Source organism: Thunnus maccoyii, chromosome 5 (assembly GCF_910596095.1).
Source record: "Thunnus maccoyii chromosome 5, fThuMac1.1, whole genome shotgun sequence".
Lineage (NCBI taxonomy): Eukaryota > Metazoa > Chordata > Actinopteri > Scombriformes > Scombridae > Thunnus > Thunnus maccoyii.
In genome coordinates, this window is record NC_056537.1 from 23,190,873 (window position 1) to 23,203,622 (window position 12,750).

Here is a 12,750-nt window from a genome sequence, read left to right on the forward strand (position 1 = left end):
TATCCAGTCAGATGTTTAATAATTCATACTTTTATATTGGGGGTTATCTAACACATGACAAGCAGACAGTGTGCAGCTCTTTGAATAGTGTCTAGGGGCTCCGCTCACTATGAAGCCTATCAGAGAGTCATCACCAAGGCACCAATCCTTAGCTCATCATTTCGCCTCTTCATTTGACTCCTGTCTCCCTTGAGGAATGTGTGAGTACATGTTTAGCATGCACACACATATGTTTCAAAAATGTCACACACCAGTAACATCATTTCCTGTGGACATCCTATCTGTTTGTGTGTACAAGTATGTATATACTGTAGATGAGTATGTGTGTATGTACATGCGCACGTGTTTGTCCCGTCTACTTCGGTTGCTGCAGTGGGCCTGGTGTGGCTAATTAAAAGAAGCCTGCTTGCATTATTCATGAGGCTGTAATTATACATTCCTTTTGCTGATCCCCAGTCAGAGGCATTAAAAATAGATCTGAGTCTCCCTGCTCCGCCCTCCTAGGCCCCACTTTCTCTCTGTGTTTTGACTAAGTCTCTCTCTGTATCTCTCTATTTATCTATCCTTATCAGTATTTCTCCATCTCCCTGTCACTGGCCTCATTGTCGCGGCCTTCTTTTTTTTTTATTTGTTCTTTCCATCTCTCCTCTCATTTCTTCCATATCTGCCCACCGTGTCTTCATTCATGTTTGTTCTGATGTTCCCGTTTGGGATTTGGGCAGAACATTCCTCTGACAGTGTCACTCTCGCTCGCCTCTATGGCCTGACCTCAAGTCACTTCAAGCCAGAATTCAGAGTAGAATATTTTGAATGTGCGACGACATCTCGGCAGAGAGATTCAAAAAGAGAAGAGATATCACTGCCTCTCATCAACTTAATGGGGAGACTGTCTAAGGCAAAATATCTACCCAAGAAGTTCTCCCTGACTTTTTAAGCCATGCTTGCAGCATGACTGGAGGGGTGTCAATGTCTGTTTGATGGTCAGTCTTTCCACCACTTTGGTCCAGACTGACATATCTTGACAACTACTGTATGGATTACCATTAAATTTGTTAGACATTCATCATCTCCAGAGGATAAATCCTACTGACTTTGATGTTCCCCCATAAAAAAAAACAACTTATATGCCAAAAATATATATACTACATACGGCAAGTTCCTGTGTTTATTTTTGTTGTCAGACACTTATAATAACAATCTGAGCTTGTCAGTGGCAAAATCAAGCACTATTAGTGGACGTACATTGACAGGTGCAATTGCCCCCAAGGATTACATTGCAGCCCGTTTCGCGGCTGCCGGCTAAAGCACTCTCACTCAATGCTGGACCAATTTAAAAGATTTTGTCCCCATTAGTCACTTAGACTTAAAATTAAGGGAAAATAGTGCCCAGTGAGTTTACCTTTAAATACAGCCTTGAAGACTCACAACATGGCTGTAGACTCTTGGTCCTCAGTCTACGAAATCTGCAGTAGCAGTATTTCTGTCATACTCACATGAGATGTCTTCAGTGCAGATAAAATAGTGTGTGGATATCTGGCAAACATGATATGTGTACCATATGTTTCCAGCACAAAGTCATCAACATCCAGCAACTTTTTGCCCAGTTAAATATATGACAGTCTGAACTTTCTGAGCTATTTTCTTCTGTGCAATCATGCATTACTTACCTCTGGCAATGAGACTCGTTTGCCTTGCTGGCAGAAAAAAAGTGTGTGGAGCTTGCATCTTCTATCATGCAGGTGATGAGCTTCTGAGGACGTATTTGTGCATATATTTACATGGTGATGAGGCTCATGCAGAGAGGGGTGGAGGCTTCTAAGATCTGCCAATCAGAGAGTTTGTTAGATAACTAAGTGGATCACTCAGTCGCAGCCCTTGGGCGATGCTCTCAATCGTTCTCATACTTGTTTCTGAATGTGAAAAATAGATTAGATGCCTTGAAGCCACAGTACTTCATTGCCTTTTACCACATTTCACTCTGATTGTGTTTGTTGGGGCTGTATTATGTAAAAGCTGTCGTGTACTTGGATTGGTTTCCCACATCCATGTACCCCCTCTTCCCATCACCCAAACAGCCAAATACAAACATGCACACTCAGAGTATGAGGAGAGTACACTGTTGCTCTGGCCACACTGCTCTTTGGGCAACGTCACTCTGGAAGCCATATGTGTCTGGATGTACAGGATGTTTGTTTTATATTGCCATTTCTTTGCGGTTAAATGTTAAAAAGATATATTTTTGGACATTTTTTGCCTTTATTATAGTGACAGAAGAGAGATGACAGAAAACAAGGGGAGAGAGAGAGATGGGGAGAGAGATGCAACAAATGTCTGCTGCCTGAATCGAGCCACAGATGTGGTTATGTGTCATGCGTCTTAACTAGTAGGCTACTAGGGCACACCATAGCAGTTAGCTTTGTTAAAATACAACACTTTTATCAGGTACAGAGGTAGTGGAAGGTAAAAGGAGACCACACTTTTTTTTTTTTTCCCTTGAATCTAGTATATGGGATAGAATGAAATTTCCATGCAGAAATGTTGTTATCTGTATCTGAGAAAGCTAAGACCTGTACGTCAAGTCACAAATTCAAGCTAAGTAAATTGGTTTTCAGCTGTTTTCACACATAGATTGAGCTTTCTGATGGAGAAAAAATGATCATGTCTGAACCAGAGCTAATGTTCTAAATCTACGTTTGGTCCAGGGATTATTGGTGAAAATTAGCCCATTTGGTTAACTGCGGCACATTTACAGCAATGCACAGTATATTCATGTGCTTTGTCCCTGATAGATATACAAAAAAAAAAGAAAAAATATTTTATTCAGCAATAATGAAAAAGAAGTGGGCCCTTCCGGTTCAACAACATTTGAGCAGGGCATTTAACTCCTACTGTATTCAGGGTGCCCAGGAAAGAGAGAGACAAAAAAAATACCTTTGTGTTGTTAGTAAAGTACCATTATTATTGTATTTACCAAGAGATCCCTGTTTTGTGCAGGGAGTTAACTTATAAGGGAGCTGTTGAGCAAATATCTTATTTCATGCAGGCCAAATAAACAGTTTCTGTATGCATGCGTCAGTCTGCCTCCTTCCTCACTCCAGCACTCCAGGGCTAAACTGCTCTTCCTGCTTTTGAAGCTGTTTAGTTAGTTTGGGCCTCTGTTGTTACTGATGTTATTGCTGCTGCTGTTGCTTTTGCTTTGCCTGGTAGGGTTTAGAGGGTTGCAGGGGAATTCAGGCTGGGTAGACTAACGTCACGGCTGGCTGAAAATGCAAAGAGAGCGAAAGAAGAGGTGGAGGACTGGAGGAGATAGAGAGAGATTCAGTGAATGAAGAAGGAGGAAAGAAGCGGTGGGAGAGAGACAGACAGACAGACAGAGAGAGTGCTTTCACTGAGTGGTGAGTGAGCATTGTTTGATCTTCGACATGCTGTCTCCCTCCTGCACAGTATGACTCAACAGCTTTCTGCTGGTGTATTCCCTCTCTTTTTCTTTTTTTTTGTGAATATATGAGAGGATGAATAGAAAGAAGGGGAGATAAATGAGTCAGAAAACACTGATGGGTAGAGGAGGAATGAGGGCAAACTTTGGAAGAAACGGAGAAACGAGGAAAAGACAAGTACAGTACATGAAGTAACTAGATAACCAAATGGATGGAAAAGAAGGTAGAAACTCCTAAACAGAGAAATATGTGACAAATCTACAGACTTTAAAGGGGACATACCATGGTTTTTGTGATTTTCTGTTACTTTTATTCTGTTATGTCCGATGTCTTTGTTAAGCATAGTAAAAGTTCCGAAACTTGAGGTGAACCTATGTAAAAAATGCTCCCAGAAAGTCAAAAGCCCAGGCTTCAGCCTGCTCTGAATGCTTCATTTGCAATGTTACCTCTACTTCCTGATCAAACTGATGTCAGATCATTCGCACATACCCACAAGCGGCTGTCCGTTCCATAGTCTTTGTTGCTAAGGTTGTTCCACGGGCTGTTTGTGCTGTTCACTTGCATATTTCGGATCAGATTCTGGCTAGAACATGTATAGAGGTATTTGAGAAAACATTTAGAGTAAAGAACAAAAAAAAGAAGTCAAATCCTACTACTACTACTACTTCGTTTATGTAGCCTCCAAAGCCGCCCGGAAGCTTCCCCATGGCAGCTTCCAGGAGCTGGCAAATCAGAGCAGAGTGGGCTCTTTGGGAGAGGCCTTGCTTTTTTCCCCATTCACATTCAGCAAAGACTCGCCCTACTCCGCCTCTGACTGACTAGTACTTGTTGTCTTTGTTAGTTAGGTTTAGGCATGAGTGAGACGTTTAGGGTTAGGGTAAAAATATCAGTGTCAGAGCCAATCAGTGGCAGAGTAGGGGTGGATCTTTACAAAATGTGGGTGGGAAAAATATAATGCTTGGGAGAGGGGCTTTAGAAAAACAGGATCTAAAATGGCCTGTTTCAGACAGGCTGAACTGAAGAGTTGCATAAAGAGCCAGTATAAGATAAATAAGGAGTTTTTTAACTGTAAATCATGCTAAGATATTCCAGTAGAGCCTCAGAATAAAAATATGGACCTTGAAATGTGCATGATACGTCCCCTTTAAACAAGACCTGTTTCAATGAGCATGTTCTATATTATTGGGGTCAGGCCAAACACTAAAATAAATGAATAAACCAAAAGCAAAAATGCACACAAATGTTTTATTTATTTAGGTTCTGATTCATTTTCTTTTCATTTAATAGTTTTCTATCAGGGGCTGAAGACAGAGTTGCTGGGTGACTGTACTGTGTGAAAGAAATGCAAAAATAGTTGACAGAAAGCAGAGATTTTGTTGGAAGAATAGGTTGCTATTCTATAACTGCATGTCTACTACAGTATACAAAGGCATACATTTGTCCTAACAATGTGTGCTTTGTACTTTGTCACCATCAGTACATACAAATGGACTGCAAATGGTCCATGAACTGCTCTTATCCATAATGCTTCACAATTTGCCTCTTATTCACCCATGTGTACAAGAGGAGCCAAGAATCAAACCCATATTTCAATGAATGAACAACCTGATCGACCTGCTCTGTGACCTGTGTCAAATAAATACAAAGTGTTATGAAGAATATAATACTTCATAATGTAGCTAGACAGTATATTATACCATATTTTATTCCCCATCCACAAATATGTCTGACAATACAGGAAATCTGTATTTAGTGTAGTAGTGTATGTGGAGCTGACAAAACTGAAGAGAGCATAATATAATTTGATTATTTAACCTTCCTGTTTATTAAATTGGCCTGTGTGTGCTTGTGTATTTGTGCGAATAAGTGACAGAGAATGATAATGCACAGAGCCGTGGTGGCTGATGATGGGTCTTCAATGCCTGCCCTTTGCCCTGGTAGAGGGGATTCCCACGCTCTACAGCAAGGGCTTTCCATATGGCCAGAAGAAGCTGGAGGAATAAGCCCTAGTAGCACTTTGTGTTTCCTTTCAACACTGATCCCAGGGCAGAGTTGTAGCCCCCACGTAGAGTACTCAGGGTTAGAGAGCAGAAGTGGAAAGCAGCTCACAGATCTGTGCCTAAGGGCAACGAGCTTCTCAGAGCCAGCGCCTCAGGGAGAGAAAGCTAAGCCAGCATAAGCTACTACCATCTGCCAGCATTGGCTTAGGGCTTCTGAAAGATCAAGTTTGAAAGTGAGAGAGGTGCACAAGTGGAGACATCTTTTTCATCCTTCGCTCTCTTCTTCTAGTAGTCGCTTCCAGATGGAAATTAAGCTATCCAGTAATGATCTTTAACCACATGGATGCCAGTGCTGTGAGGATGTATGTCTCGGTGTATGTGTTAGTAGTTAGTAGGTGGAGATCATAAAGAGTCTCTCCTAGGTTTAAAAACAAGCTGGGTGTTCCTGTCCTCTCTCTTGCTCTTCATCGTTCACTCACAGCCTCTCCGATCGATGGCCGGGGAAATCAGGCTCACAGTCAGAGTCCTTCTCCACTCCTACCTGTTCATCCCTGGATGTCCCAGCACTGCCCAATGATAAATCGACCAATGATCGGCATGCTTTGGAAGCTGGAACAAAAAGAGCTCTCACAAGTTAACACAGGAGGAGACAAGGTTTCTCTCCCTGGGACTGTGTTTCCTGGCTGCCCTGCCAGGCTAAACAGCTTCAAGGGAAAGCAAAGGAAGACAAACACAAACATGCCTAAAAGGGCCCATTGGGAACTCCCATAACAACTCAAAGAATTTAAATAAAGTGCTGTACACAGCTCTCCCTTTGTAGCCTACTGATGCTCACTCAGACAAACTGCCCCTCGGCAAAATCATTTACAGTAGTACGCCAATGAGCTCCAGTGATATTTATCTCTTTCAACGTTATTTTGGGATGGGTTATTGACAATATTCAAGTATAAAATAATGACAAGACTTTTCTGAGCCACTAAGTGCCACTCTTTTTTGTATGGGTCCAGACTTTTGAATCCGCCCACTCTACCGAGTCAAGTTGACTGATTTTGTTGGAAATAGAGTGTAACAAGTTGACAGTTCTGTCTGATATCAGGCAAACTCTTTTTTGTTTCTTAGCTTGTGTGTGTTTGCTTTGTTTGTCTGGCTCCCACCCACCATTTAGTTAGTCAAAAATATGTTTTTCACTCCCAAGGCCCAAGTCATTGTTGTTTCATTTTAATTTTGCAAAGGTTGCTTTCTCCAAAAGTTCAGTTACATGCTGTTATAATTAATACACCCTGACATCTATTAGATTATTTTTTTTGGAGACAGGATCAGCTTTGTGATGATATCATGAAAAGCGTTCTCTTATGAAGTGAGACAAAAAGCTCATTACCAAATTGGTGCTGGCACATGGCACAATGATGCTGAGCAGGAGACACATTGCCAGAATGTTCTGTAGTTTTTTGTTTTCTGTAGTTGATTTGTAACATTTTCACAACTCTGCACAGTTATTTTGTTAATTAACTCTTTTAATTGATGATGCATTACTACACAGTCATGGAACTCAATGGCTCTCTCCTTTTCTTCTTTCTCTTTGTTGCTTTCTCCTTCTTCGTACTTTCTCTGACTCATTCTTTCTGACCCTCGGTTCACTAGCTTGCTTCTCCTAAATGGCCAGCCCTGAGGATGCAATCAGCTCAGCTTTTATCCAAAAACTTTTAGTATTCATCCCCGATTTCTCAAAGCCAGCGGAGCGATGATTGAAACCATGACTCTGTAGCCGTGCAGCAGCTTCCATCACAGCACAGCAAAATGCTGCACACTTCTGATGCTCACTGAGCCGTGGACCAAAGTTCTCATTCTGTGTCCTCCTCCAGCGGTCCTTCCACATTAGATCATTAATCACAGAGGCGCATGGAAAGTAAAGAGTGCAGAGCCGGGACGGAGGCCGGGGGTCAGTCGATGGTGGCCTCTCCAGCCCATAAGTCCCTGGCTGGTGTCATTATTCTGACATTGTTGTGAAGGCGAGAGCTTTTGATGCTATTGATTTGGGAGTAGAGCGAAGGAGAGGAGGGATCGATGCACTTGCAGATTCAGTGGTGTTGCAGGTCAGCTGCACAACTTGCTTTTGTCCATATGTGTGTTAATGAAAAGTATATAAGAACAGTGTGTGACGATACCAATCTGCATGTGTGTGTCTTGGGACCTGTTAATGTGACACTCGGTCACAACACAGTGCTGAATACAGATACACACCAGCTTTATACTTTACCTACACAAAGATATCAGCTGTACAGAAACACTTGCATGCATGTGAAATAGTAGCTCTTCACTTTGAATAACAGCCCAATGCAACTACAAGAGATCAAATTAAAATGAAATGTAATCCATATGCTCTCACACATAATAATGCACCTACACTTGCTACTGCAGTGGTAATCTACTCTATATTCCCCCCGTGAGGCTCTGATCCTTTGTGTTCTCAATCAAAGCCTCACGTTTGAAGCTATGTTCAAAGACAGCCTACCTGCTCAGCCCAGCCAGATCCAGACGAAACCCTGGGTATTTTGGGCATCTCCTAAACACCTTTCCTCCAGCCTCACCACTGCAGGATCAGTTCACCCAGACCTGCGAGGGTTTCCTCTGGGGTATTGTCACAGACAGGTGTCAGGGGCGCCGGGAGTATCAGGCAACCAGGACATTTAGAGAGAGCATAAAGAGGGGCTGATTGGTTTTGGGTCATGGCTATTAGGATGTTAATTAGATATCACAAAAAACTGGAAACAAGTTAAGTCACAGTGAAAGTATTGTGAGAAAGTCTTTGATTTTGTGTATTTCCTTTTAGAAGAGGGTGTTGGACATGAGGCAGGAAGGGATCATTCACAAGTATAAACCATTAGGATTTCAATTAGGAGTTATTATTTTAGAGTTGCTATTGATGGCTCAGAAATTATTAAAAATCTGTGATAGTGTAGGGGGGAAACATGCTTGTTTAAAGATATTTTATTGTACACAGAAGTAATTGTTCAGGGATGAAGCTGATAAGTCAAATGTGTTTTGCCATGATCATCTACTGTAGTTCTATTGTTGTTTTAAGTCGTTCTTTTTATGCATGTGGTAGCAAGGCTTCTGTTTTCTGTCGTTGTGTATTTTGTGCTGAACCTCCTTGTAAGAGTTCATTTCAATTTATACACAAAGTGGTTGTAAAATAGTAATGTGCTGTGTTCCCGTGCACATTTCCCTCTTGCTAATGCGCCCCTTACTCACGAAAATACAGGCATTGGAGGGAGATGGATAGTGAGGCAAATAATCCAGTTAACTTTTCATGTGTTTGCAGGCTGATATTTTCTCTTTAATGTGTTTATCGTGACTTATGAGCTTCTCTATAGCACCCATTAACATATGATTACCATCACAGAGCTAATGGGTTTGTCTGTTGTTCCCCCTCCTGCTCAGCCGCCTCATCATTTTTTTTCCAAATCTTTCTACATCTTTTATCTTCTTCTTTTTACTATTCACTCCCTTCCTGTCTCTCTTTCATTCTCTCCTTCTCTCTTTTTGTCTCTTAGCCTTAACTCCTCCATGTGTCTCCACTCTCGGCCCCCGCGGCCCCTCAGCTCCCGAGCCCAGAGCCTCACTCCCACACAATGCTCTCTATTAATGCTTAATTATCTGTGGCCTGTCATTTGAATAATGTGCTATCCCTGACTCTCAATCTCTTTCACTTTTTCCCTTCATCTTTCACATGTTCTTTCCTATTTACTTCTTTCTCTCTTGCTCCTTCTGCATCTCCTGCTGCTACTCCCCCTTCTTCATTTCTCTCTGACCTCTATGTTTCTGTGGCATCAGAACACTTGTTTATGCTTTCCTTCATTTTACTGCCTCCTCAAAGGCCATTGACTCTCCTGTACTGCTGTTACATATAGAAATCAAACTATGAGGGAGACAGTGAGAGAGCGATTTAGAAGCCATAAGTCTGGTTCATGTCAGCCAGTCAGTTTGCAGGGCGCCAGGTCTGTATTAGAGACATTATAGTAACACTTAACTTTATTCCACCATCTTCATCTCTGCAAGAGTGCCAAGACAAGAGTGGCAAGAAATCAAAGCATTCACATTATTCCACTTTGGTGTTTCTGTAAATTCTATGTGCCAGCCATTAGAGAGCTCAAACGCTGTAGTTTACAAAGTTAAAAATCATCTTCTGTCATCTCCAAATCTCCGCGGCAGCACAGGGGCCATAGGGGAAATCAATAATAGAGAGTCGACATTTGTTGATGTATGGGTGTGTGTTTGTTTCAGTTTGTAAGTAATCTATCTGATGCAAACATCTTTCTAATGTGTGTGCTGCTCTGTGGTCCCTTGCAGAAAATGGATTGGTGCTGTCGTCATGGTTCCCTTGTATCAAATACATATAAATGCACCACTTTGTTCCACTGTAACTGTACACTCTCAGAGGTTTCCCTGCATGTTTTCTACATTGTTTGTGCTTGATCGTTTAACTAAGGATACCTCGGGACATTATTGAGGCAAGGCAGGGAAGATGCTTTTGTGATTGCGTAGCAAATCACTGGATTTATGATATGTGAGGTTTGATTTTGATACTAATCCCAGTCTGAACAAGTTGAGCATTTGTATGTGATTCCCAACAGAACTGGCTGATATGGCGTATTAGACACTGAAGTCTCTCCACATGCATGAATGTATTTGTGTTGTGAAGTAAAGGGTTGTGTTTTCTGCTGCAGTTGTTGTTACTCTCTTACAGCTGGTTGTGTTGTTGCTCTCTTACGGTTGGTTGTGATGTTTGCATTTTTCAGCCCTGGTCAATATTGAGAGTCATTCAATGACTGACCTTTGGCTTAGTGTTGCCTGTGTTTGTTACCACTACCTTTTATTGTCTGTTTTAGCTAACTCAATGCGACTGCATTACAGCAGTTTAGTACATTATAGGAATCAATAACACAAATGGTCGACTCACTTACTGCCTTTATGACTCAAATAAACCCCAGAGGGCAGTTTATTTAAGGAACTGTCTACACTTAAGAAATCATTATCAGCATTCTGTACATGAAGTCCCAAGCCATTTTACATCAGTCTGGTAAATGCTCAATAGTGGTTAGCCAAAAAACCCTTTTTTGCTTCACACAATGAGAGTCCAAGCTCACTAGGAACCCCCATTCAATATAGTTCATCATTATGCATCAGTTGCTTTCTTGTCGTCATCTGAACATAAATTGTTATGTCAATAATCCTAATCACAGATAGGCCTATGCAGTGTTTGACCTATTTGACCTAATAAAGCATACGTTTCCTCTTTGTTTTGCAGGATTGGTCAAGCTCGGAGTTCACTGTGTAACATGCCAGAAAGTCGCCATAAAGATTGTCAACCGTGAGAAACTCAGTGAGTCAGTACTAATGAAGGTAAGTTTACAGTTTTCAGTCCCTTCGGTGGCTTTCAGTGTTGCGGTGGAGGTTGTTGAAGTAGTTAGTTAGTTATATATATATGTGTGTGTGTGTGTGTGTGAAGAAGAATAAGCACAAGAAAAATGTCTGTTTCACGTTCTTTAGTTCTCTGTATTTTGTTTACCTGGGTATCTAAACATGCGAATAAAGCGTATCATTATTGTCAAATTTCTAAAAACTTCAAATTTAGCAATTTCTATTGTCCTGTTGGTGCATACTTTGGTCTTACATGCACCCAACAGAACCACATTGTCCTTCTTCAAGTCTGGCTCATGAATTTTATTGAACATTATTCCTCTCTCTCCCCAAAATCCTTAAATGCAGCAGGCCGGCTGACTGAAGCAACACTAAGAGTTTGACTGTGACTGAGTAGTGAAGTCTCTGAAAGAGTCACCTCCTGTACGCATAAAATCTGGGCTGACTGCCAGCTGGCATTTCAAAAATCAAAAATTAAGAAGAGTGGACTGCTTGAGTGGCTGATGCTGCAAAAAATGTTTGAATATGAAGGATTTATATCATAATACACCTCATTAAGAGTGGAATCACTGGCTGAGTTAGTGACAGTTGGTCTTTGAAGCAGCTGATTTTTGTTCTTTTCAAATTGCAAACTGAAGGACTCAGCTGCTGTTCTGCTCACCTGCCAGGAGTGGGAGTCTCCTAGAAAACCTGGGTTAGTGCAACAATAAAGCATCTTTTTGCAACTATAATTAATATACCCTCACTTCAAAATGCATCAGAATCCTCTGAGTAAAACATTCTTATTTATATTTCCCCTGTTATCCACACAGTCACTTTTGAAGGATGCAATATGGATTTTTTTCCTCCTATCACATCCCAGAGCTCCAGCTGGGCTGCCCTGTTCAGTGCCTGCTCAAAATTGGCATGCTGCAAAATTGGCCTTTGTGTTGATGGAATAGTTGTAAAGAAACTGAAGAGAGCAGGAAGATAGAGGACAACAAGACGCTGCAACCTGAAAATTGTCTTTCACAGGGCTCACGCAGAGAGAAGTGCCCACTGTAATTGTTTGCTTATGAGCTGGAAAGCAGGAAGCGGATGGGTTTGCTCACAGCACAGGTTATCTGCAAATGGAAAATCCCTCCGTTTTGCATCACATCTGTGGCAGCGTCATTAGACTTTAGATGAAAAGCTCTCCCTGCTCAGATATTGCTGTTTGATAAACAGTCGGTATTAATCAGCTTCTTGCTGTGTCAGAGTCTCCCAGAGTCTTTTTCACTCACTGCTGTCATGCTCCGGATGTCTCTCTCTTTCTATCTCTTATTCAGCTCAACACGCAGTTTAATATTTTCATCAGGGAGAGACAGGTCATTTCTGTTGCTTCAGCACTGACAAAAGTATTATTAGTTGTAGCAGAAGTAGTTGCTGGAACTGTTGTAACATGTGACAGCAGAGAGGATGATAGCAGGATAATGTCCCAACCCAGGTGCTTCACATTGTGCTGTCCTCCAGAGGAAAACGATAGTAAAAGATGCCAAACACTGACAGGTTTCCGACAGGACCAAGGCTTTTGCTGAAGCTGCAGTTCAGAGCCAATTACTGAACTCAGCCATTGTCACTCTTCTCTCAACTGCTAGCTGCCGGTGTGTGTGTGTGTGTGTGTGTGTGTGTGTTTGTGTATGTGTGTGTTCATGTATGTGCCAGTAGGGATTGAATTATGGAGGAGCCAGGGGCAAGTGAGTTACCCTGAGTCTTGTAAAATTGGGAGTGGATGTCAAATATTGTAATCAATCACCAATATTTCATGTAAATAAATATTTCAAACAAAGTTCAGCTGCCCAGGTTCTCTTCCTAGACAGTGAATCGTTTGCTATCAGATACAGAAATCTGTGTGTCTAATTGTTTCAGCTGGC

General features: G+C 41.6%; 1 protein-coding gene across 5 annotated transcripts in view; it reads left to right on the forward strand.

Moving 5' to 3' along the window:
• Positions 1-12,750, forward strand: part of brsk2a (BR serine/threonine kinase 2a) — a 173,582-nt gene that overhangs the window by 89,538 nt on the left and 71,294 nt on the right. For all 5 annotated transcript variants that reach the window (XM_042412263.1, XM_042412264.1, XM_042412262.1 and 2 more), the window contains one exon: positions 10,746-10,840. In XM_042412263.1, coding sequence (XP_042268197.1) covers positions 10,746-10,840 — 95 coding nt within the window. The remainder of the gene's footprint in view (positions 1-10,745; positions 10,841-12,750) is intronic.